The following is a 27433-nucleotide window of genomic DNA, read 5'->3' as shown; positions in this document are numbered from 1 at the left end:
GCAGCGGGAAAAATATAGATTTCCAAACAGGCTCTCAAAGTCATGCAGTCACCAAACTAGAAGCCACTGTAGGCATCAGGAATATAATTTTTATTAATGTAGTTTTGGTGCCTGTTGTGGCTCCATGTTTCTTGACTGAACAAAGATGCTGCGCCATTCCAAAGTTCAAGTTAGTAGTTGCCCTGTACATTTTTTAAAATAACTTTAATAACTTCTATTTTATAACTTTTGAGGACAGGAGCACATTGTGGCCTTTGGGAATAAGATTTCTGTCTCTGACTTGTAGTGTATACATGTTCAGTGGATATTAACCTGCTTATCAAAAGGAAACAAACAAACAAACAAACAAACAAACAAGGACAACTTTGCGAAGTTTAAAATTTCTTTAATGGTTCAGTTGGTATAGGATTTGGAAGCATTAAGTCAAGACATGGTCAGCAGCCATACAAAACCAACTAATCGATGTCAACTGAGAAAAAAAGAAAAAAAGAATATAAAGGCAACAAAAAAGAAATCAAAAAAGACAACTAGGCAACGTCAGGTCATCACAGTAGAAAGACACGCATTTGTTGTCGAACTGAACAGCGAGCTGAAAATTAAAACCGGTAGCAAGTTTAGTGATCACACACACTCGCACGCACACACACACACACACACACACACACACACACACAAATGTTTGCACATATACACACTCACACACTTCCATCCAACAAACTGAATGAAGGCTGTAGGACAATCCTGATAGGTCAAATTACAGTAAGACACCTTGTAGAGAAAAAAAAATGCATAGACAAATTAAGAATGTTTTAAAACAAAAAGTAAACATAAAAAGACAAATTTCTTTGTCGCAGGCAGACAGCGTGACTGATCTGTTGGCCATGTACATTGCGAAGATTGCTGAAGACATTCGAATAGGAGTTATTGCCAATAATGGTACAATGGATCACATTTACCCATACAAAATGATAATTTTTTTTTCCTCTAATATTTTAAAAGAGCGAGTAGCTTCCACAAATGTCAAGAATGTACAAGCGATGGTCATTGTGGCAAGGCTTTAAAGATCCTCACAGATCCACTTCAATGAACAATATAAACCACAAGGCAGACATGCTTGGCTTCAAAACATTAAGTTACAATTACTTAAGTTATACAAGTTAACAAACTGTACTTAAAACACATTAAATATTGAGCATGTCACTAGAAAAACAAGTCGGCTTTTAACAAACGAAAATATTCAATTGAGCTATTCCAGTTGAGTCGGTTAACACGGAAGATATATTTTGTTTCAAGCAATTAAAATCACTGAAGGAGATAAAAGTTGGAATAAAAATACTGTTTCCCTTACAAAGTTTTTGCACTGAACCAAACATAAAACCTCTGTGCTACGTGTCAAATTGTATTTTTTGCAAATATCCCACTGTTAACAGTGAATGATATACAGTACAGTCAGAAATAGCACAAAGTTCATAAGTTTGGCGTCATGTTCTTAGTTATAGCTAGCTAATTAGAGTTTCTATCCTTTTTTTTTTTAGTGTGAATAAAGAGCCACCTCGACAACAGTGAAGGGTGTGCTCATGTTAGGCTTTAGTTTTCACTATCATCTGCTCGTTCATCTTTTGTGGTTTGTTTGAGGGATATGAATCAATTCAGTACGCAATAAATTAGAACTACAGCTTGTCGTTTAGACACCTTTCATATTCATAACGTTAAATTTTATCTTACAGATAAAAAACAACAAAAAATACAATTGGCACAATCAATTCATTATTGTATTTTCCCTACTGTCTGTACAATAAAAAAGGTTTTACATTTAAAAATAACTAAAAAAAAAAATCCTGTTTGCTTGGGGAGAATGTGTACACCTGTGTTTAATGTTTCTGTGAATATGTCATATGTCTGCTAGTGTCTTTAATTCTGGTTGAGAGAGCAGGTTCGCACTCTCAGCCGCCTGTAGTTCAAAATAAAGCAGCAGAAGAGCGACTGGTGTGACAGAATATGAAAGCCTTTATACACAACAGCTAACTCAAAACAAATTCAGCCCCGTTTAGGTAAGCAGAAATAATAAAAATCTCGTCCCACAAGGTCATCAATCACAACACTCACTGCTTGACCAAAACTATATTTCTCTTTGCTTGACACAGCTGCTTATTGGTCAGGTCCAATAAGCATATATCACATAACACTGCCTAAATCCGCACCACAGACAAAAAAAAAAAAAAAAGACAAAAAAAAGACAACCCCAAAGAAAACCCTATGTTTTATATTCATCCACACAATTTGTGAGTGTTTTCATTGACTGCCTTGTTGCCAAGGCTCAAACCCACAGTAACCCACTTGAGTGCATCTCAGGTAATGGTGTGCCAGCTTGTACGAGGAGGAGTAGGGAGGGAGAAGGCTGGGGGAGAGTGAGGCAGCAACCTCCTGGTGTCTCTTCCCCTCCTCGTCCATCATCTCCGGGCGCCCCTCCTCTCCTGAGCTCAACAGTGTTGTATTTGTGGGATCTGGGTTGCTGTGAACCGCGGGCGGGACGGGGAGGTGTGGGGTGGGGTGCAGCAGGGTGAGGTGGGGTGGGGGCCCAAGGTCACTGTCGCCGGTCCTCCGTCTCTGACCGTGAGAACGCCATCACCACATCCTCTGCACCTAGAAGCGAATGGCAGTGACGTTAGTGAGTCTTCAGTGAGGCTCGAACACACCTTTTTCTAATGCACACACGTTCACAAACACAAACTGGAGCAAACAGGGAAGGGTGCTACATCTGGGTCAAGTTACTGTTTGTATTTCAACCAACTAAAGGCTGTACTGACGACAGGAAAAGGCAAGTAACATCAGACTGCCGACGTGAAGCAGACATTTCTGTTCATTTCTGTCTGGTTCAGTGATGCAAAAGTGTGTAAGCAATCAGCAATTAACACTGCAGTCCCAAGTTAAGATGTTCTTTTATACAGACGGTATATGTCTGGATTGACCTTGACTGCTGCAAGCGAGCAGTCGAAACACATCAAGGCCAAGCAAGAAATGTAAATCTGTACACAAAACATCCTAACTTAGTATATGAATTGAGACTGATTGAACTTGTTTGGATTGGTGCAGCAGTCCCGCCCCTTCGGCTATGAGTCCCACATGTCAAACAGGGAGCAAAATGAGGACTGGACTGGACCCTTGGCAAAAGGAAAACCCAAAGTTCTGGTGAGGGTCTAAGGACAGAGGATGTTGTATTTTTCTGTAAAGCCCTTTGAGACAAACTTGTATTTGTGATTCTGGGCTAAACAAATAAATAAAATTGAATTGAATTGAATTTAATTGAAGTTCCTGTGTTTCTTTAGCCAATGAAGTGCTTAAAGGTTTGGTATTGCTGCAGTGGAAAAAATGCTCCATTAACTCAATATGTTCTTCTGAATCAGCAAACAAACAGCCAAAGAGATCCAATGGGGGCATTATTCAAAACACAGGTGGATCTGATTTACTCTGTATCGGGGAACGGGGACTGCTAAAGAGTAATAAATGCTACCATTGAATTACTGAAATTCCAATGCTGATCACAAACTTATAGAAATCCTGATTTGCAAACTGAATACATGTACTTGCATGAGTCAAGGAGGAAAAATCCAGATTATATGTACAGTAAACCTGAAATACCAATGTTTATTTAGTCCATTCAGAATACTGGTCAGATTATTACTTGGAGGTTTGAATAGATGAGGTTCAGACGTAGGTGGGACTCGATGCCTGAATGTAATCAGTATTTACTTAATGACAAACAGGAAACGTCTCATTTGTTTGTTTTTAAGGCTTGACAGTAATACTAGGTGCGACCCAGAACGGGCAGTTTGTGTCCTTCTTGAAGTCTGAATGTCAGTGAGTAACACTCACCAGTGCACCATCCAGTCACATTGACAAACAACACTCAAAAGGGAGTGACACATGAATCACTTAAATCCTTCCAGCCGTTACTGTAGAGCCAAGAGGGAATACACTGCCATGACAATCCTTTTGGTGTAAGCAGGTAATTTCATCTATTGCCATGTTCGCCTGTTGTGCCAAGCCACCACCTACAATCACAAAGCCCTAAAGGATGGTGACACATGGAGAGCCCTGCTGACAGCAGCATCCTGCTCTGCCCTGATAACGCTTAGATCTGAGGCCTCAGTACAATTCAATCTCCACTGCTATTCCAGCTCAGGCTGTGAGAGGCACAGGATGTCTGGGGATAACCAATACTAGATTCCAGCTGATATTAAGGATCTCACAAAGCTGCAGGGAAAAGGAAAAAATCAATGAACTAAGAGAATGGAGACTTTATGGTTTTGACAAGGTCTGGTTTCTTTGTATTACTTGTGTGCTTCACTCACTCCTACCAAGTTAATGAGGACCAGCTAATAATTACAATTTAATCTGAGCTGAGTCAAATGATCGATCCTGCCAGCTGCACAATAGGAGTTTGCCAGCACGCTACTGTTTAACATGGAATTATTCATTAGTGTATTGCCAACTGTGATTCATCAAGTCTTCTGGGCACTTGCAGAACTACCCAGACAATTTTTTAAATAATGAATTACTTTACCGTGACTACAGCTGAAACGAACAAGATTGAATGAAATGCACTGTGCTCTTTGACTATGTCATGTATCCAGCTATTCTTCCACACCGGCATGATTAAATGGCATAGTTGTTTCAATGTGAGCAATTTGGTCCCCAGACCTTCACAAAAGAGCAAGAGAGAGCAAAAAGAATCCTTGTGCGACATTTTAATGCCAAATACTGAGACAGCTATTGCACTGTCATGCTTGGCAGCGCAGTGAAACACATTTGCTTCTTGGAAATGGTGCTGAATTGGTTGTGAAATGTAAGAGAACTCCCAGTAAATTGCTGGTCTCCTGTAAGCCTTAAAAAAAATGAAATAATACATGTCTAAAAAGTCAAAGACAGGGGGTGGATGACAGCTGAGTGCAGCAGCCTAAGCTTGATGGTGCAATTACGTAAAAACATCTGAGAAGTTACCATCACATACAAATCATCAACACCAAAACCCACACCTTTGCAGTGTCGAGAAGCACCTCTAATATCACCTCGTGCATGTCTGCTATAAAAAAAAAAAACGCCTCACTGCTCCACAGCTCTCAAATGCTTGTTAGATTTAATTATTGTGGAGAAATGAAAGTAGGCCAGGGGCTGCGTGCTTCCACATGTATTTGGCACAAAGGGCGGACCCTCCTCATAAGACAGCACAGACCTTCCAACCATAGACATTTTGTGTTCCTCCACAGGGAAGATAATTAGGATATTTCTATGCCACATTCGGGTCAGCGTAAGCTCCGTAAGATGGAGGTTCAACGGGGAGGGCGTCTTTTAATACGAACTTCCACTCCCTTTCAAGTTCCCAGTCCCTTGGGATCTCACTTGCCTACCAAATGAGGCTATGGCAAAGAACAAGCCAAAAGGCAAATGCACCACAAGGAAGGGGGGAGTGGGGGGGGGAACGAGAGCTGGAGTGTTAAATCGATGCAAACGCACTGATAAAATTCAGCTAACATAATGAACCTCATCTGCTGCGAGACAGCACATGGTGGATAATGACTTCAGCAAGAGTCAATTATGTAATATCACACAATGCCAACTTGAGCCCTGCTGAATTACATTAATGTTGAAGGTGATGTGTGAATACAATAACTGAAGATAACCATCTTTCTGTCAAAATACAAGCCAGTGTACAATCCAGCATCATCTTGCAGCTGCATAAGGAATGTCACCCCTGTGTAAGAGGTAGGACATGTCACACACTGCAGAACTTGAGCTGAATGACCAACTGGAACAGAGTCAAAATAAAACTCCAGCGCCAAATGGATGACTGGAGCTAGGGAGGGATACAAGCACGGCTCCAAGTGAGTGGCTTGGCTAGATCTTCTTTACTTGAGCACTTTTAAGTCATTATGACCTCGCCTTGCCAGACACACACACACACTCACAAACACACACACCTCACGCACAAACAAGAATCTCCAGCCAACAAGATGGAAACGTCAGGCCCCTCCGAGCTGTTGCCTAGCGACAGATCAAAATCAGATTGCATCATTGGCCGGCAGGCCGCCACCACCTATGAGCAAACAGCTGCTGGCTCGTTTCATTCCACTTCCCTGTCTGGCCATCCTCTGACCCCTCCCTCTCCATCTCCCACTGCGCCCCTCCTCACCCTGCCCTATAGATCTGTTCATCACATATTAATACCTGTTCCTGGCCATGGATTACAAAAATAACAGCAACACCGGGATATCATCCGATTTATCATCCGATTTATCCCTCATGAATACTCTGAAATGAAAAATTGACTTCTCATGCATCACTGAGACTGTCTTTCCAGGAAAACACACACACACACACACACACACACACACACACACACACACACACACACACACACACACACGGTAAAAATACTAATTACTTCAACATGAGGCAATTTTAGAATAGTGAGCAGTGGATTGCCAAAGGAAAGCTATGACAAAGCCAGAGGAGATATCATGCAATATAGGTCATAGTAAAGTGCCAGTTTTGAAGATGCAGCATGAGGAAATATGAAGAAATGTTAAATACGTCATTACAGCCAGAACAAAATAATAATAATAATAATAATAAGAAGAAGAACAAAAAACGCTTTCCCTCCATCTGTTCACCCAAACTAATTCACAGGCAGGTTTGATTGTGGAAGCCTGGCCGTCCTGGCAGGCAATAACGCAGAATACAGGAAAAGGTAGCTCAATGAGGGAAGTTAGCTCAACATTAGCAAGATCCAGTGACGGGTCTTGGGATGAGAAAGCGGCAAGTTAACGCAAAAAGGAGTTCATTTGAAGTAAAACCCAGCAGGCTGTGTGCCTCGAGTCATGCTGGCCTGAAGAAGCAGACAAGCCGCCATGTAATGACTGTGATGTTGTAGCAGTGTAGTACAGAGTTATTAGTCAGCGACAGCATTTGAGGTCACAATCTGTGCGGGGTCAGCTGAGAGGATAAAGACATGAGATCCCCTCGCGGAAACGACAGCAGGAGTTAAGAAGCACTATGCTCAACAGAGGCGTGTGTGTGTGTGTGGTCCCACTCTTCATGTTGACTTCAATGAACACTGCAGTTGTACTTCAACACCATGCCTTGGAGCACAGATTTACCATTTCAGAGTCACAAAGCTGTCTAGGTCAAAGCACCAACATCTTCAATAAGTATAGTCTCAGTGCATAGGCTGTTCGGCTGGATGAATGTCAGCTAAACAACTGCCTCCAAGAATTCAGCAGAATATTTAAAAGGCACTGTGACCCTCACCTTTGCTGTCCTAGATATTGCTTTCTTGTAATTTTGTTTATATAGGAATCCGGAAGCTCATTCCGCTCTAATTTGCGCAGTGTAACTCTGGATTGGATAAGAGTGCCAGCAAAATGCTTTAAAAGTTAGGTAGATGCGACAGTTTGTGAGAGAAAATGCAAACCTCGGAAACTTTCAAATGAAGCCCATCACACATATATATATATGCAAATGATTGATTCAAGATTCCCCAGAGAACATCAGACTTCTGCGACACAGTTTGGCCTTCACTTCACGTGATGATACTTCAGAGTTCTAATGAGCTTTGAAATTAGGTTTGAGCAAAAGCAAATTATTTTCTGCGAGTCATTTCTCTCCCCGAAATGGCACAACGCTCATTTAAAGACAAATTTAATGAATTTGACATTTTATAGGCCACATCACAACGTAATTTAGCTTACTCAGGGTGGACATTTTTTTGGAAACAGGTCCAGAACCAGAATAACTAGGACTGTCTAATCTGCAAAAATGAAATAAATAAAAAAAACATATGAACTGCTTCGAAGAACAAATAAGCTAATGGTTGCTAATACAATATGATACTATGTATAAGCTATGGTATGAAATATAAAGCTCGTGCATATGTTGCTCTTTTGATCAAATCTCTGCTCAGACCAAACTTGATTCACTAAAATAATCCAGCTTGAACTTCAAATACCTCTGACAATATTGGTTTATTTTAAAGGGTCAAGACTGGGCAGGTCCAGGTCAAATCTCTGTGGTATAACAAGCATATTACATCAATAGATCTTTCTAGCGGTCATCTTATGCATTTCTATACTGAACAGAAACAACTTATACATGTCCAAAGACCTTTTGTCCATCATAGAAAAACTGTCCCTTAAAATGTGATTATACACACATATGCTGGCTGCAGCTCTTAACATAATTTGGATACAGACACATTTAAGGAGGATGTTAATTTATTTCAGAGTATTGAGTCAGCTAGACAAAGGAGGTGTAATGTGCAGGCACTGCAGAGTCTCGGGCTCCAACAAGGAACAAAATGAAGTTAAAATCGATACAACTTTTCCCTGGCCAGATTGCTGAACAAAGATGGGCCCTTCCTTTGTGTCACATGGCTTTCACTTGAAAAGCCAGGTTTAAGGATTGTGTGATATAGGGATTGTAAGACAGACAAAGAGAAACAAGATAGTGTATTGATTACATGAGGCGGCCGCCGCCTGAAACGAGAGACGCTGTATTTCTGTGAGACGGGACCAAGAAAGATTGGAATATCACACTGTGGCTGTGCAATTACCACTCCAGCTTGCCTCCAGGCTCCCTAATGAGACCTACTCCAATCTACCAGTGCTATGTGTCACAACAACACCAAAGCCCACAGGGGAGCTCTCCTTTCCCGGGACGACTGGGGTTGCCATGGCAACCCCTCCATGTCTATCCGCTTTTGTTGTGGCTCTGAAACATCCTTCTGGGAAGAGTAAAGTTTCCTCATCAAATCAGACAGGAGAACAAGCCCTGAGATGGCAGATTTTACGCATAGCTCTGAGACGCCACGCTGTTCGCCATGACATGATGTTGATTACAGAGAGTCATGGATTTGGAGCGTTAACGGAGAAGGAATGACACTGTAACATGTCTCAGATGGCATGGGGGATGCAGCATTTAGCACTGTTGCCTCATGGCAAGAAAGTCTTAGGTTCAAATACAAGCCCTCGTTTTTTTTCTCTGCATGCATTTCCTCTGGTTTCCTCCTAAAATTCATGCAGGTCAGGTGAACTGGACGTTCTAAGTTGCCAGCGAACATGTTTGTTGTAATACGCATATGATATAGCATCACATATAATGGGGATGTCACACTACCAAAATGATGGTAGAGGAAATGTATGAAATGTGCTGTAAAAACAAATACAATGGTATGATTATGTGCTCTCACCTTTAATTTACAGTCCTGTGAGCATGAATGCAGCTTTACGTGTTTCAGGGATTGAATATACAGGCTACACTGGAATGAAAACAGTGACAGACTGATTTATCCAGTTGTTTCAGTACTATGGTACTACAAATCCTAACATTACTTCTATCATCGAAATTTTGGTACAGAACATGTAGGTAAATACAGCTGCCATCCCTATACCAATGTATAGCATATTAGGGATGTAGTATTGTATGATGTGAATATCATATGGTCCATAACGCCCTTTGGAAACATGCGTGTGGTAAAAGGCTACTGTTTCAATATAAAATTAATTGTACTGCCCATATTCTGCTGTTGTGCCTCAGATACTTCTCTTTACCGTTATTTCTTTACATGCTTTCAGAGACACATTATATTGAATTACACAAACTGCAGCATTCAAGCTGAAAATGAAAAAAAAAGTCCAGGCCTTGTTTAATGAGTTCACACTTCATTTCCTATCAGGATAAAATAACAGCATTTATACATAGCACACAAAGTCCTGCTCGCCCACTATCCTCTGTTCCTCTGGGCCGCCAGAATTCAGTTTCATCAAGGCATCCACAGCAAGAAAGCAGAAGGGAAAAAAATGCTCAGCTCAAGAGTCTGGCAGAAAATTCCTCTTCGGCCTGATTAAAATTGCAAAACAAAATTCAGCATTTGCATGTATGGTAATCAGCCAATTAAAACTATCTGAAATGCAAATTCAGTGACCCACAGACTTAAAAGAAATATGAGTGGCAGCCTCCGAGTTGTTTTTTTTTTTTTTAACATTTCTTCTCTCCTTGTCATTAACAAAGTGAGAACTGGAACAACATTTGACAGTTGCCAGGGTGTGAGGGAATCACTCAAGGTTTAGGCGACATTACCAAATCAGACGTGACAAAGCATGATAACGCACGGTGCTGTTGAAACATTCTTGGGTTGATTCCAGCGATGATAAATTTGTTTTTTCTTACAAGACTATGCTAAACTGACTGCAGCAGTGATGTTATTCATTTACTAGATTAGCTTTCATGTGTTCAAGCACAGACTGAGTATAACACAGCTTACAATTTCATATTGGAGAGCATGATCTGATTGGTCTCCATCACTCCAGCATACATCAATCATGCCCTTTGTGCCCTCTGTGCACAGCGGTGGATCAATAAGGCCATGCCCGACACGTGACACTGTCGCTCCAGGCTGAGTCCCCCTCAGGACGCGGGTGTCAAGCCATCCTGCGTCAGCACATTCAAACTTTGGTCTCTTTTAAACTGCTGCTGCTTTAGGAGGCTGCACACTGTGGCTCAATGGGTTTGGTTTCATACCCAAGAAGGACATGTTTCACTGGCTGACTGCCATCTGACCTCTGCAGCCACTGCCTGCACTGCTGCTGGCCTTAACACTGTGGGAAAAAAATCAGTGACCAAATTTTATATAATATTTTAAGGTAATATATTAAGCACCATTGCTTGGAATGATTTAAGTTATGAGTCATCCATTTTAAATTATTATTATTACTATTATTATTAGCTAGTTGAGCAGCAGGTGCAAAATCCCCCGTGTGCTTTGTCACAGCCCTGCTACCAAACCAATATTACATTATTTCCATTATAAGCTGGGCAGAGAGCTTATGAAACTGCTGCAGGAGACTGTTGACCAAATGATAGGAGAAAAAAGGCATGGGAACAATAGATTTAGTCATGACTGCACAACTTGGCTATTTTCAAGGTAAAATAACCTCTCTATCTTCATTTGTCATAACTGGAGTGTTTTTTTTTTCCCTACAGCCACCTGTCCCTTACACTGCTAAGAAAAAAAATATTCCCGAGCTGCAGCTAGAGTCTAAATCTGTGTTGTAGAAATCTACCAGAGCAGCACAAGGTGTGAGGGCTGAGTGAGAAAATCGAATCAACGGGAGGTGGGAACAGTAATAATGCAAAACACAGACAGACAACCTTCGCAAAACTGCTGCCTAGTCAGAGGTTCATTCTGTCTGGCTGCTGTAATATATGATGATCTATTTGGAAAGACAGCAGTAAGAAACAGCTGCATACAGGAGGATGAAAAGGTCTATTACACAGTGTGTCATGTTATTATGAAGTGAGAAAAATCTCATTCACATAAACCACTGGAATGGATGCTGCCCAGGGGAACAAAATGTTCAAAGAGCGGATCTTTCCGCACGAAAACCTGTATCTCACGATGCATAAATTACCCAAGATTATAATTTAAAATACAAATAAATGAATATTTTAGTTTAATTTTTTAGTATACTTTATATTTTTCATTCATTTCATTTTCATTTTTAATATGGCTGATTTTGTCATTTGAAGTCTGGGCTTCTGATAAATTAAATTGCACTGACTTACATGCACTATGCACAATTATAGTTCTTCACATCCGACTAGAATTTGCTATGCTGCAAATGTTTCCTTTGATCATGTTTTTTTTTTACCCATTATCAACTCTGAATGAGATCAAATTGTCGACCCTCTTCTTGGTGAAGCTAAACCTCCTCTCACCATCTCAAAGGATCCCCAACGTGCTCGTACCTACCAACTGCTGTCCTTCAGCACAGGGCTGAATATTTAAAAGTGATTAAATCTCAGCTATCTCCACTTTTCCTAATCACAGTACTTTAGACAAGATGCGGACCAGTAATAATTTATTGGCACGCGAAGGAGGTGGCAGGCTGCCAAATTACACTAAATGTGTCTGTTTTTGTGATGTATAATGCATACTCCCGAGCACCTTTGACGAGTCATATTCATCTATAATTAATGAGGCTCTTTCCTAACAGGCACAGTATTGACACAGCTCACAGGCTGAGCTCTGAATGTATTCAAGGGGTTCAAAAAGGAGAAAAGGCACATATAATGCAGCTGTTGTTGTTTAATCAACTCCAAAAAATCCAACTTACATAACTTAAAGAAACAATTGCTGCACATTAAGACACTGTACCCTTCTCCTTTTAATATGAGGTGCCATCTGCCCCATGTGATGCAATGCTTTATATTCCTCTGCTCGATGAAGGAACACATGGTGATAATGCAATTTACACTGCTCTTGATGCAATGAGCCAGATGAAATTTTTAATGATGCACTGAATACTGAAGAGTGGGGCTAAAATATTATAATGCAGCTTATTGCCTTATAGGTTAAAACAAAGATAATGGAAAACATTAGACAAGGACAAAAGGGACAAAGTCAGCAAGCTGTTTCCTTGCCTAACTACTACCTTTATATCATCATGAAGCTAATCCCTCTCCTTTATTCCCTGACTCAGAGAACCGCATATTTATCAGTAAGTAGAAGTTGGGCAACATGTTTTGTTTCCCTTCAGAGAACAGGAGGAGAAGACAGAGGAGAAGACAGATAAGAATTCATTGTAGAGTTGCAGGCAATTTTCTCGCCTTGCAGCTTCCCTGGGGGGCTAATAAAAGACAGGACTGGAGCTATGGCTGAGTCCCAGCAGGGTCACCACACAAGGACTGCAAGGGGCCTCCAGGGCTCCCGGCGGAGAGGCGAACTTGTATTGAGCCTGCAAGGCAGCTGATAAGTCTGGCTGAAAAGACAGGGGAAAAAATCCCTCATCATCCTTGAGCAACATGCCTCTGCTTTCTCAGGTAAGGACAGCGCCTCTGCATCAACCACATATTTTAATATTTTAATCTAGCTCCCTCTTGTGGTGAAACAACATGTTCACACTGAGGGGGGGAAACAAAGCTCAACAGCACCCTCTGCTGCCATACCACAACACCATAATCATGAGCAACCTATGCCTGCCGATCATTTAGCAACCAAATCTTACCACAACACACACCAACAGTTACTTTTTGAACCATGTGAGCGTCACTATCTCTGGCCTCAAAGTCTGTCTGAGCCTAAGCCGTATCCAGGCTGCCTGTTAGAGGGAGCAGTGAAAATGGCAATGAGTCACTCAGTTCCAGTCAGTCAGTCATATTATTTGCTGTATGAGTAATCTCTCATCGCTGGTGGGCCGTTGAGCCGGCTTCAACAGACTGTCAGGAAATCTGTCGGGCCTGTTAGGGTTTGGGCTCCAGGGTAGGGATGTTTATAGAGAGGTTCTCCCTGGTAGAGAGTCTGGGCACAGTGACGTACTGCTGTGATATGTGAGAGGTAGTGTTTGTAGGACGTACGCAGGGTTGCTACAGTAAATCAAATCAAAGACTAAAATAAAAAAAAAAACTAGGTGTTCAAACAGTCATACAGTGAATTAAAATTAAAATTGAGAATGTGAACAAAAACTAAAGAAAGACTATTCTGTCTACTTGAAAATTTCTCCTTTTTAGATTAGGAGCAAGTTAAGGATGAGTTTTAGGGATACAATACTCGGCTAGTTTCACTAAATGATGATTTAAAAAACAAACAAACAAAAAAAAAAAAACCTGAAACTAGACCTGAACTAGAAAAAAAAACACACTGAAAACTAACTAAACCTAAACTGAAACAAAAATTCAAAACTATATGAAAAAAACAAAAACAAAACTGTAACACAGCGCTCCCACACTGTCAGATGTAAAATTCCCTGACTTTTCTATGACCTTTTCATGACTAAAATTCTGAATTTCCATGGCCTATATGAATTTGTTGCTTTTTTTTCCCCACCCATGAACAAAATTTGTATACGCCTCAGATTCACAGATTTTTTTTTTCTTTTATATTAAGTTAATTAAACACAATGGGAGATTAAAAAAAAAAATTAAACTAAGGCTGACAAAATTCCATAATTTATCCCAAGAATTCATTAAACTGCTTGAACTTCCCTGTTCATCCTCTAAAAATTTCATGACCTGTAGGAACCTGATAACAACCCAGCTGGAAGAATGAACTTTGGATTTGGTTGTGTGTGTGTGTGTGCATGTGTGTGTGCGTGTGTGTCACAGCGTGCTGCCTCACCCTGGTCTATGTTGTGCTGTGGTAGTTGGCTCATCTGACTGTGAACCACGCCTGCATAATTCCGGAGAAATGCCTCTTCACTCGGCGTCAGCTGAAAGAAATGGCAAAGTGAAACTGCAGGTTACAACAATAAAGCAGAAATCCAGCGTAAGCAAGTATTCACATTTATTTATTTTTTTATGATGGATAGTTCAATCAAAATTCAATCAAAGCAACTCTCTAGTGAAAGCAGACAGAGACAGTTTGAGTTTCTACACCCAAAGTTGCTTCAAAAAAATTATTTCTTCCTTTCTTATGCTCTTAGTTTGTTTTCTAGGACAGTCTAGGGCCACAGGAATATTTTGCCTATGACACAAATCCAGATTAGAGTGCAGATTGGGCATATTTTTGTCTGAATCCGACCTGAGATAATTTGTAAATATATGTTTGTACCCGGCCTGCACTGTCGGGTCCTGACGGGCCCAAGTCAGGTATCCACACTCTAGTCCAGATATGTTAGTTTATGCTATGGTTGCAGTTGATGGGAGTGTGTGGAGGTAATGTAATTTTAGTGCAGAGCTCACACACCACCACTGTGTTCTCAAAGCCAGGCTCTTAAGTCACTGTCACTGCAGAATAAAGCTGTCTCATAAAGTTGTCTCTTGATGATACGTTGCTGTTTTGGCTCTCTGGTTTATAGCTCTGGAGGACGGCTGCTCACTGCTTGTACATATCTAGACTCTCCTGTATACAAAATAAAAATGATGATAATAAAAAAGGAATAAAATGTATATTGTCTGTTTGGGTGCATTTTCCCTTTAGCCGAGACAGATCACTGTGATTGTGACAGTGTGACAGATGAAGAGACGACTTGAAAAATGTGTACTTATGATACCAATAGTTACATTAACTCTGAAGATAAGGCTGCTTGTATTATCAGCACTAAATAAATAAACAAACACTCTGAAGCTTCTGTTGTTTCCTCAGTACTGCTCACTCTCCATCTTAAACATAGACCCAGATTATTTGTTACTTCTAAAACAATTAGTTGACTAATCTATTTGTTAATAGACAGAATACTGCTGCATTATAATTTCAATAATTGATCAGTCGTTTCAGCAGTTTCATCAGTAAAATTCTGAGATTTGCTAAATTAGTACTTTAAGTGTTTCGGCTGCTGGCCAGACTAAGGAAGAGATTTAAAAATAATAATAATAAAAATCACTCTTGGTTCTTGTGACTTCCAATGAGCATTTGTCATTATTTTTGACATTTTATAGAATAAACTGGTAACTGGTTAGTTTAAAAAAAAAACAACAAAAAAACTGATACATCACTTGACAATACAAATAACCATTAGCTGCCGTCCTAGTATTTACACTATGAGTGTCCCACATGCTGTAGCACAGGATGACATCAGGTATTGATCCCCAGCTATAAGATAAGATACCTTTTGTTGTCCCTCAAGGGAAATTTGTTTTGTTCAGGTCAATACATCAGAAACAAATACACAGACAGGACAGAAAAAGGCAATGAATAAATATAAAATTTGCATTAAAAAAAAACAAAACAAATTCTGATTGAAGTTATTTCAGATTGTTGTGGTTTGTGTGTGTGTGTGGGGGGGGTGCTAGAACAGTAAGTCTGGTTCTCTGTGTGTGTGTGGGAGGGTTCTGATGGCCCAGCCTCTGTAAGACCTGAGGGTAGGGGCAGCATATCTCCTATATCGCATATCGCCAGAGGGCAGGATCTAGAAACAGGTGCTGAGGTTGTGTGCTGGGTGCCTCGCAATCTTTCCTGCCTTCTTCACCATCCTCTGGTTGTAGAGCTGCTGGAGCGCTGAGCACCGCTCCCTGCAGAGCTTGGATGCCATGCTGATCCTGCTCTGCAGCTCGCTCTAATGGTCTCCGAGAGCCTCCCCTACCAGGCCAGAAAGAGACGGCGAGGAGGCTCCCTGCTACGCCCAGACACCTCACTCTCATGAGGAGATAGGTCCGTTGTTGGCACTTTTTGAGAATGTCCACCTTTAAATCTCGTTTTATCTTCTCATAAATAAAGGTTTTAACAAGATACAGCTCTTTGCTTTGGTAAAGTCCTAACCATTAGGCTGCAGTTTGTATGTTACCCTGCAGCGGCTGTGAATAGCCAAGTTCTCTGACCGCTTCCCCCAAACTGTCAAAAGTGGCGAATTCACCAGAATCCTATCAGCACTCTAGCCTGAAAGCTGCGACAAACAGCATCCCTGAAGCGGCTATTTGGCTTGCCCGAGCTCATGCGTATACAATTAGATTGGACGTTTGTGTGTGATGTTGGATTTGACAAAATGTTAATCTCCTCTAGACGTGAACTGAATCTGACGGGCTGTAGCTCTGAGGACGTCGATCCCAAAGCGGGGTCTGGGGACGACTAGGGGGCCCGTGAAGGATCCAGAGGTTCCCCAACAAAATGAAAAAGTTAATTTTCCCTATTATTTCATTCAAGACATTAGCACAGCAGGAGAGGGTATGAGGGAGACTGTTTAGATCATAGGCTTTTGTAATCACCTCACCTGCAAAATAAACATGTAATTCCATAAACTAAGTAAAGCATAACTAAAAAAAAAAAAAAAAAAAAATCACAGTTGGGTGTCCAGGATCTAATGTGGATAATTTGGAAACGACTGGTCTAAAACACATACAGATCTACACTGTCTCTCCTGCATCTGCTAGCAAACATCTCATTAATGCCGTAAATTTCTTGACATTGTTTATAAGAGTGATGTTGTTTGTGATAAGAGGTGGCACCAGCTGGTAGCAGAAACAATAGATCTACAGAGGCAGTTTCTCCTCTTTTACTCCATCATTTTTTATCCTATGTTTTTGATGTAAACGCTATTTAAAATTTAAATTGTCTCGACTCTAAAAAAGTGTTGTTTTTAACATTCTATGCATGATGATGCTATGTAAATAAAACATATTCATTTATTCATAGGTATGACTCAAGTTTTCGGTTTTCTGGATCATGGCCACATATTTCTCTCACTCTGACTGTGGTCGAGCAGATTTTGTACGGGCAGATTTGAGGATGACGGGGGCTTTTACAGGGGGGCATCACTGCCTGACAAGATGTGTGTGACTTTAATGTGTAAACAAGCAGCCGTCATGTGCATGAGATGGAGGACATCCAATGCTAAAGGCTGAATCTGCTGCTTATTCAGAATTCATGGGGCAGTAGTCATGACCGTTCTTTTTATCCATAAAATATGACTGGCCCAACTATAAAAACATATCACACTACTGTAGTTTCTCTTGTAAAGTTGCTGTACATACATTTGATCCCATTTTCTTTAGCATGAGCAGGACCCGCACTTTCTGTTGGATGTACATCTCTTCAGGAGACTTCCCCGGGGCCTCCTCGCGGTTCATCCCCCCTGCTCCTGTGGCTCTGGACACACAAAACACAAATAAAACCAACATTAAATGCAAAAAAGTACAGAAAAAAAAATCATGGCTGGGCAACACATGTGCATCATTATTCCTATAATTTTTTTGCAATAGACCATTTCAGCCAATAACTATGACCCATGAAAGAGACATTACTACATTCCAGTAGCATTTCACTGGTTATTAAGCCACGTCATGTGCTAACCACGTAGCTATAATTAGTGATATTTCTTGTTTCTCCCGTTTTTTCGCTCTTGGGTGTTACCGCTATAATAACATGAATGCCCTTTGATCGCATTCAATTATCAAATGATTTCTCATCTGACTGCTCCCACACACAGCATTAGGCTAGGGCTAGATGGTTTGCTAGACAAATATCAGGGACTATAACAAACAAACAAGCCTATATGATAAGCCATTTAATCATATAACACACAGTGATGATACAGGAAGCCAGGGGCCTTGTCTCAGTGTAGTCACAGCGCAGGTTTGGCACTTCGCAGTGTGAATAGCTCTCATTAATATTGCATGGCAGTTTTCATACAGATCTCGCCCCTGCCTGCTCCCTCCATCTCTTATTCTCCCTATAACTAATGACCTATTTTCACTGTCAGTCTGCAGCGATGCAAAATATAGGCAAGGAGAAAAAAGGGAGGGAAAGGGAAGGCGATAAAAGGAGCTGCCAGCGCTAATGCGAACGACAGAAAAGGGATAGGTTCCGCTGTGATGGTACCCACACATCAAGGTTTGCTGCTGTCGCATTAGATTTCTGCTATAATGCACCAACAAGACGAGGCGGCTTAATATTCTGCTTGACAAACACGAAAATCACTATTCGACGTGGCGAAATTTTTTAATTGAAATTGTGATAGATGCACTGTCAGAGGAAATAATTCACAGAAGAAAGCAGAGTAAATCTTTAGACGGATAAATGCACTCAAATAAATAAATAAAAAAAAAACACAAAATAGAGAGAGATCTAGTGGAGTGAATATCAGTATGCAAGGCGGATTTTTTTCTCCCCTAAGAAATCTTTCACCAAAAGCCCACGGGGGCCACAGCGACTATGATAGTTCTGGCAATTTCTTTTGGCCTCTTATCTATACAAAGGGCCACTAATGCATGTTGACAGGCCGTTTGATGTGGGGTTATATTTAATTGAGGAGCTGGCTCGCCACCACCCCCCCCTTCCCAGAGCCCAGGGGGGAGGACGAATGGGGCACCGTTGGCTGGCGTTTGGGTGTCACTGTGAGCTGGTGGATTCATACAGCTCAGAGAAGCTACAGCCCGTGCTTTTGGCCGTAGTCTTTCAAATCATGGCAGCCTTTATCCGGGTCTGGTGCAAACAACCACGCTGACAGCTGACTTTGTCCTCTCAGCTGTATTTAGTGACACAAAAAAGGTAACAGACGGAAAACCTGTCTGTCTTTACAAAATGGGAGGCTGTACAGATGAACACACTGGTTATTCATGCCAACTGGAGTGTCAGGAGGAGTTTAACTGGACAGCAACTCAAGAAACACCTGAAAAGATGGTTAGAGCTTGCCCAAGTCTGTTGCACGTTTGGGGACCAGTGCTGCTGCTGCTGCTGGTGGTGGTGGTGGTGGGAGTACATGCGCATTTGGGTGGGGTGGGGAGTTGAGAGGAGGATGGGGTGGCGAGGATGGGGATGGGGGGGATTGGCACTGTCTTAGATCAGCAGCAGTGACACGTTTGATCATGTCTCCTCGCTCCTCGCTTCAGACAAATGGGAGAGCCAAGTCTCCAAGCAGAGAGGCAGAGACCTACCAGCAACATGGCACATGAAGCGTGATGAAAATGCAGGAACACCAATATGTCTGTCTCAGACGCACGTTGGGTGTAAAACGGCCACTGCGGACGGTTGGATCAAGGAAGAAGGGATGAAGAGAACAGCTGGGGAACAGGCTTGTTCTAATTGCCAAAGGTGTCTTCTTGTTTTTTTTTTTTTTCAGAAGTTTCAAAGAAACAGGCAAGACAATACGACAAAAATCCATTAATATTCAGGCGTATTTTGAGATTCATTTTTGACAACTTAACTATTTTAAGTCTGCTGCTGGAGAAAAAAGGCAGCCGTATGCCACAATCATTTTCTGTATAAATAGGACTTGTGCTTTCACAACTGAAGCTTTGTGATCCCGTGATGCTAGCTTTTGAAGTTTAGAAACTGTCCATATTTAGTGCCATCCCTGCCCACACCCCTGACTGTTTTGGAAGTTGTCATTTTTTTTTTTTTGCCATCCCAGAGAATTCTTTCATCCCATCCCAATTTCATCAGGATATCTTGTATCTTGTAAAAGAGCGAAAGCACTACACGAATCCCGCAGGGAGAATCTTTGTAGGGAGGAAGAAACAACACAAAATTGAGAGAGAGAGTGATCAATGATGTTCCTCCATTGTCATGACATGTTTGTATTTAAAAAGAAATGGGACAAGAGTTAGATGCTATCCTCTTGTCAATTTCACCTATTTTGCTTCAGAGTGGGAGGGACAGATTTGGAGTTGCCTATTTTGGGACGAGACATAAAAACATGATGGCAGATGAGCTACAGAATTGGAAACAGCAGAGTTTTGGTGCTCAGTGAACTAGATGATAATATGCGTGATGATTAACAGTGTGAATATGATTTTATACACACACACACACATATATAAAATGGGTAGCTTCATCCAGGCAATTTTACTGGTCAAAGTAGCTTGGGAACTATGAACAACATGTTCGTAATTACACAATGCTGTAATGGTGCTTTGGTGGCTGGTACTTGATGGCTGCCATAGCCATAATCAGAGCAACAAATGCCTTCCTGGATTTTATTTCATATTAAAACATATTAAACACCAGGACTGTGTTTATTCTAATTTTAAATTATTTTTCAAATCAGGTGAGGAATCCATACATTGAGGTGTGTTATTTGAGAAATTATTTTTTTGCTGAGGTATATTTCCACAGCAATTTGAAACGACTCACCATTCAAGGCTTCCAATTTCTATTACACAAACCCCGAACCAACAATCTAGCTCCTTGGGACTGGCAGCCTCGGTCTTTTTCCTCTGCAATGTGACTCCTAATGTTTCCTCTGGCTGTTTTCTGATTGAATTCTCTTGGGAAGATACAAACCCCAAACTCTTTTCTATTTATAGAAACCAACTTCTGAGTCACATGTTTGCTACTTCAGCAGAACAAGGTCCATGTAGGCCATCCATCACTTGATAGGTTAGACCTGAGCTACATTATATTAGAGATGTAATGATTTTATAAAGAAAGCAAAAAAACTGCAGTTGTGAGTCTTGGTTCATCAAACTGTTCATGCATGGTGAACTGTGACTTTTTTCACCAAAGTTGTTGCATGTGAAGTCTTTATTTTTTTTAACCACAATATGAAATTATAGTGAACATGTTTGTAATTTAGAAAATTCAACAAAGCTTTTGATTAATAACATTTGGCCAAACAACTGACTTTTTCATGAGCTGCATACGGTTGCTATGCTACACAACCTTTACAGAAAACCGGCAAAAGCCCCATTCAGCTGTGCTGAACTGTTGCTGTGTGTTTTAATTAAAAAGACAGCGTCTGAATTGAGTCAGTAATTTTTTTTTCAAGCCAGATAGTGATACAAACTAAACTATAGCCTAAAAACTGAGGTACAGATGATGATGTCATTATGAAAGCTGTGATAATTCTGTGGTGAAACAGATAATGAGATCCTAACAGTGCCATAGTCATAAATGTTTCTCTTCTTATTTGCAAAATGAGGTATCTGCACCATTTAAAAAACGACTGAAACGTACTCGTATTTAAGAGCTACTGAGTGATGGAATATAAGTGACAAATTTTGCTCTGAATGTACGGTGTTACGGAGAGAAAAACCCTCTAGCCAGTTAAGTCATTCTAGCATTATTCTGATATACATGTTTTTCTGTGTAACATGTCTTAAGACATTTCAAGGACCACAATAAGGATCCTGTCAGGATCCTTTGTGTGCGCCTGATGTTCGGTTCTAGAGGTGGGCTAGCTCAACACTAATCCCTCAAGGGACGCTCAGCCAGCCTCAGACGTACGCGGCTAATATTTCAGACATAATCAAAGGCTTTCTTTAATGCTGATCTAGTCCTAATCCCCCTCTCTGCCTGTGTTGGGCTCATGTCAGTGTTCAGATGTTGGGCTGGAGCATTGAGCAGCAGCCCTGGAGCTGTCTGTGCCTCACTAGGCAGCCTGGCTAAAGCTCAGCATCGCTGATATTGAGCCGAGGGAGCTAACAAAACAACACAGACCATCTCGAGTCTGTGCACTCCGCAATATATCTGGCAGATTTTTGACAGGCTCGGTTTATGGGAGGAAGAATGCTATGGTGCTTTTTCTACCAAGGATGTGAATCAGTGCATTTCATCAAGGTCATTTTTCATCTTTAAGTGAATCATACTGTGATGATATGGTGATTTGGGGAATTTGTGACACACATTTCTGTGGTCTAAAGTGATGATAACAAGATTTTTTTAAAAATTAAAAACCTCTGTGCATGAATTATGCATGAAACATTTTATGGATTATTTGAAATTTTGTTTGCCACGTCACCAAACATTACTGTGCCATTTTGTTCACTGAAATGAAAATTCACAAAACAAGGCATCATTATTTAAAAAAAAAAAAAAAAAAAAAGACTTTTTTTGGTTATCTTAATAGTAATTTCTTTGTACATTTCCTATAAATAGGAGATAATGTTAAAAAAGAAACGGAAATCTTTTCTGTGTGGAAATCTAAAACAAATCATATTTAAGACCAGTTCCCACAATATTTTTAAAATTTCTGAAACTAGGAATACTTTAAACTTCGGTGTTCACAAAAAGACGAATAAGTCTTATGAACAGCAGCACAAAAAAGAGAAAAATTAAAAATCCAAGTTGCGTAGTTGGCTGTTGACTGATTAATAAACTATTCTGTCCAATCCCTTATTTCTACAAGTGTAGCAGTTTTGTGCAGTAAAGAGAAGCATTTCTCTTTAATTAGGCTACTTCTGGGACACAGGTAAAGTAAATAATATAATATGACCAGCACATGTGAGACTTCAAAACGTGTGCTATTTAAAAGAGAAAAGCACTCGACATGTGAAATCCAGTGTTATTATGACCTCAGCCTCCACTACAGCTACTGCAAGATTTTCTACAGCTTCTGCAAATGAGATTAGGCGAGAGTCAAACGGATAGATTTGCTGAATGACACAGGCATTGCCACAGGGGTGCAACATTTCTAAAAGACATTGCCGATTCAGTAATGCCTCTTTAAAAAAAGACACAAGCCTATTCATGCATGGATTCTGCATTTTTTTAAGTTCTTTGTGTGCGTTTGGGTGTATTACTGTCCATTAGTGTCTCTGAGAAAACAAAAACAAGAGAAAGGCTTCTCAAGACCGTTTCAGCATGATGCCTACTCCTCTTACACTCTGCCCTGGGCCACCGAGTGCAATGAAGGTCTGCTGCCAGGGATTACAGTATGCAATGTGATAGGCCCTCACATTTGCTGGGAGTCATGAGGGCCACAACAGCACACCAAGCCCGATCACTCATGGGCCAGTACAACCGGGGAAAAAGCTCCGGGGTTTGACTCAAACTGAAAATGAGCGGGGTTTAGCTGTGCACAAACACCACTAAAAGCCTGGACATTACAATACCCTGAGCGGCCAGCAGCCTCCATGGGCAAACACGGTGCTGAGAGGTAGGAAAAAAAATGTAATTCAGCTGTGAACTGGTGCAACGTCCCAAGCAAATGTGTGAGAAACTGAAGTAGGCTGCATGCCTGGTGTCGCTGCCAGCTCAGTTGGCAACAACTTGGGTCTGTTTCTAGGGAGTAGTTGTGTCAGCGCAGGTACACACACACACACACATGCACACTCACACACACAGGCTCTCTTTCAGTGACTGTTAACCATGTCATGAAACCTATTCAAATGACTAGGTGTCCTACTGAAGCACAATACCGCCTCTGCAGAGCCTGACCTCCAGCCATTAAAAAGCCCTCAGAGCAGCCATAGACCCAATAGAGCGGTCTCTCTCTAGTCTGGGCCGGCCGGGCTCCCCAAACGGTCTGAGCCAGACGAGCAGACACTGCAGGCCAGAAAGGCTCTGGCTTGGTCCTACTGGGTGTCTGCATGCTGCCTTTGTGCGAAGCTATCTCCTCACATGTACAGTGCTCACAACAATGGCCACAGTATTTGGGGACAATAGTGATGAACTGGATTGTGAAAATATGATTGATAAGTAGGTCATGTCTTGTTGTCACCACGTGAGGCATGAATTCAAACAATCCTGCTAAACTATACAGGCTTAGTTCACTGCCGGGTTTCTGGGTGTGCTTAACTACTCCTCAACTGTTCCTGTGCCAATTTAAACTGAAGCAAGAACCTACAAGCGTAAGCCCCTGACATTATATTTAACATATTTAGGCCTCCTAACACGGTTAGAAAACCATACTCCAACCTTATTCTATTAGGGTAAATATTAAAAAAAAAACATTTCTAAATGGATTTACGGGCCAAAACATTTTACATTAGACAGAATTCAGACAACGTGATTATACAAATGTTTCTGTTACACATGATTTCATATAATTGCATTTTTCATAGACTAGCCTATATAACACATAATTGAATTTAGTCTATGATCTCAGTACATCATTGCTTGCTCCACACGGGCTCTCTAAGGAATTGAAACAGAAGCTGCTGCCTTAAGCTGGTCCCTTAGGGAGACGACTGCAAGAGTTCAAAAGCGCCAACGTCAAGGCAGGGCATAAAATTCTGTTTTGTGAACTGCTATATGTTCTGCGACCAAGGAACAATACCACACGCGATATGTGTATTTCTCATTTGTGCAAAAAAATGTGACGGATGCAATGCATGAAAGAGGAAAGGAGATTATATCTGAAAAACATTAATTTAGAGAGTGAATAACAACAAACTCAGTGAGTGATACAAACATGAAAGAAGTCAATATGAATTTCCAGGTTTTGTTATTTCACAAGTAAAAGACTTTAAGGTATTCTGAGGATTTCTGTCCTGTGGACTACATGCCTAGACCTGGAATTGATACACGCATGCCTATCATAATATCAGGCTGGGATAGGCTAAAATGTGGCCTGGGTAATGCTGAGGAGTTGACAAGTGCTTGTGCCAAACACAGAGCAAGAGGTTAAGAGATGAACCAACCCTCCCCTCTCGGAGTGTGTTTGCAGGCAGCTGATGAGGTTCCCCTTGGGGCCTGGGGGGCTGAGCCACCGCTGAAGAGCACCTGCCCCTACTGTGAGGAGTGGAGGGAGGGGAGGCCAGGGGTCCTAATCTCGCTCCAAAATCCAGCCAGCTGGGGGAATGTGCAAGCTAAGGCAGCCTTGACATACGCTGGTACATAACCAAGCTTGCTAGATGCCAGGAGGGTTCAGAGCCTTTGCCTGTGGCCAACCCCTGACACCCACTGCCTGCACCACTCATCAATGCCCCGGTGCAGGCAGGGTGCCAGCTTCACAGCTGAACGTGTTGTCAGCTATCTGACATTTGGGGAAAGCAGACATTGTGAGTCAGAGTGGCACAATGCATTCATGGGTGGCAGCAGGAGACAAAAATAGAAAATAGTACACTGATGCGGTAACCGTGTGAAAGGCACAACTTTAGATGGAAACTAAATTTTAGACAGAATGGGGAAGCTATGCTTTACCAGCTGTCTTGGGAGGAAAATGATTACACATGCCTTTTGTGGACAAAGTTAGGGTGATTTTCCAAAATGTACATTCAGACACACTTTCAGACTGCCTGATACACCAATCCTAAACACTTCCCTTGGCTGAGATGTGGGTCTGAAATCTATATTACACATAGTCTTGCATTATGTATGTACAACCTCCTATAGAAGCCGACAACATTAAACGATTTAGAGATCGTAATTTAGCGCATTACCCTCCCCATGTGAATGGAAACTGCAACAAAGGTTTGTTATTCCAAGACTAGTTGTTGTTGATCTTGCATGTCATATTTACCAGTTATGGTTGTTTCTTTTTTAGAAAGAGCCCGTGTAAAATAAAGACATACAAAGCGGACAAACATGTTTGTACACCAAACACGGGAATAAGGCATTTTCTTCCAGAAACACGGATGAATACGACTCTGTGAGGTTCATGTTATCATGTTGCAGGTCACAAACTGTTAATTTGTAGCAGCTCTTCTGCTAGCAAGAAGAAACGCTTCCACGCCTTTTCGATCTACCCTTCGCAGGGCAATTTCCGTCGTTCAGACCGGCACAGACAGTCTGGTAAATAAGTTACAACCCGCATTCATGTTAACACGCACAAACGCCGCATTTAGTCCCAAAAGAAAACGCACTATCCCCTGCAAGGCAATCAATGCTAACCAGCTAAGCTAGCTCGCTAGCAAAGCCCGAGACAAAAGCCTGAATGAAGTTCCTATGGGTGCAACACCATCCAGGTACCGCTGCTCCGCCAGAAGTGCAAATGCCGGGATTCAAACAAATGTATCGCCTTCAAATTCCCTCACCGGATTTTGCGCCTCTCGGTGACAAAATGACACATATGTGCTTACCCCTCCTGGTCCAGCTTTTCTTTCTTCTGTGCGCTGTTTGAATGGTGTGTTGTTTTAGGGAGGGCGTCCTGTTCCGGGGTCACATCCCTCCAGTCGGCTGAGCTACGGCGATGTGATTCAACGCAGCGAGACTCCCGCTGCCTGCGCCTGTGCCTGACCGCTAGGGGCGCCATCAGCCCGGGGAGGAACTGCACGGCTCAGCCAGCAGCAGCTCAGGTTTGCTGCAAGACCTGCACTTCCCTCAGCATGTCTGTGGCTTTTGCTCACATGGTACAAGAATTTGACCACTTCTGTAAGATCTAAATTGCTCCACCAAATGAAGATCTGTAGGTCAACCTACTGAGAAACTTTATGAATCAGCCTACCGTAACAACACACTGAAGCTCTAACCCCAACCATTTTCTGAACAGTGAAGAGGTGCAGCTACCATCAAACAGGAGATACACGCCTCCACATTTTAATAGGGTCAGACTTAAAACAGTCTTTTATGTATCAGTCAATCTTAAAGTTAGATGAGAAGCGCAATCCCAGATCAAATGTGCACTGAAATACTGTCCTCAGTGAATGTGATGTTATGTAAATTGTTATGTATGCATTTTTTTTTTGTTTGTTTTCTTGTCCTAATATCTTTTTGTTGTGTGCTGTTACAAATGGAGATGCTGTTAATGCACCAAAAAAATTTAGAAAAGTGTAAATCAATCCATCTATCAAACAGTCAATCAATATCACTGCCAATGCTTGAACGTTTTCTTGTGGTGTCAATGGGTATGACATGAGGCAATTTGCAGATTGGCCTGTTAAATGTTCAGGTGTGGTTGAGTAGCCAAGGTGAGTCACAAATTGATAAAGAGGCTGACTAACTGACCATAAACCTTAAAGGCAGACTGTGTAGTTTCAAATGGGAGGGCCCGCCGTTTTGTTTCCTAATGTTCAAAAGGAGGATTGAGAAAGGATAACCCCCCTCAGGTTCATACTGATGATAATAACTCACAGAATTAATGTGTCACTTTTAAGTGCATGTCTTGAATTTAAAGTTTTAATGTCAAATGAACACAAAAACATAAACAATGGAGCAAAATGCTCTTATTTTTGAGTTATGATGGGGTAAAAGAGTTGTCCTGAACTCCTGAGGCATTTCGAAGTTTAATTATTGAGAATTGAGTGGCATTCATCATCTATTATCAACATTACAACAACATGGATTGCCCTCCCCTTTGAAACTGCATTGTCCGCCTTTAAATATTCAGTAAATAAACAAAAAAACAAT

At 41.3% G+C, this 27433-nt stretch overlaps 1 protein-coding gene across 1 annotated transcript; it reads right to left on the bottom strand.

The window, feature by feature from the left end:
- Positions 1-369: 369 nt before the first annotated feature.
- On the bottom strand, positions 370-26339 carry ctnnbip1 (catenin, beta interacting protein 1). The gene is made up of 4 exons (XM_030055828.1): positions 26167-26339; positions 17458-17572; positions 14171-14261; positions 370-2643 (listed from the first exon to the last, which is right to left on the bottom strand). The coding sequence occupies exons 1-4, from the start codon at positions 26337-26339 to the stop codon at positions 2585-2587; spliced, it is 438 nt and encodes a 145-aa protein (XP_029911688.1). The 3' UTR covers positions 370-2584.
- Positions 26340-27433: the final 1094 nt, after the last annotated feature.

Source organism: Myripristis murdjan, chromosome 7 (assembly GCF_902150065.1).
Source record: "Myripristis murdjan chromosome 7, fMyrMur1.1, whole genome shotgun sequence".
Lineage (NCBI taxonomy): Eukaryota > Metazoa > Chordata > Actinopteri > Holocentriformes > Holocentridae > Myripristis > Myripristis murdjan.
This window is presented reverse-complemented; position numbering and strand designations above follow the sequence as displayed.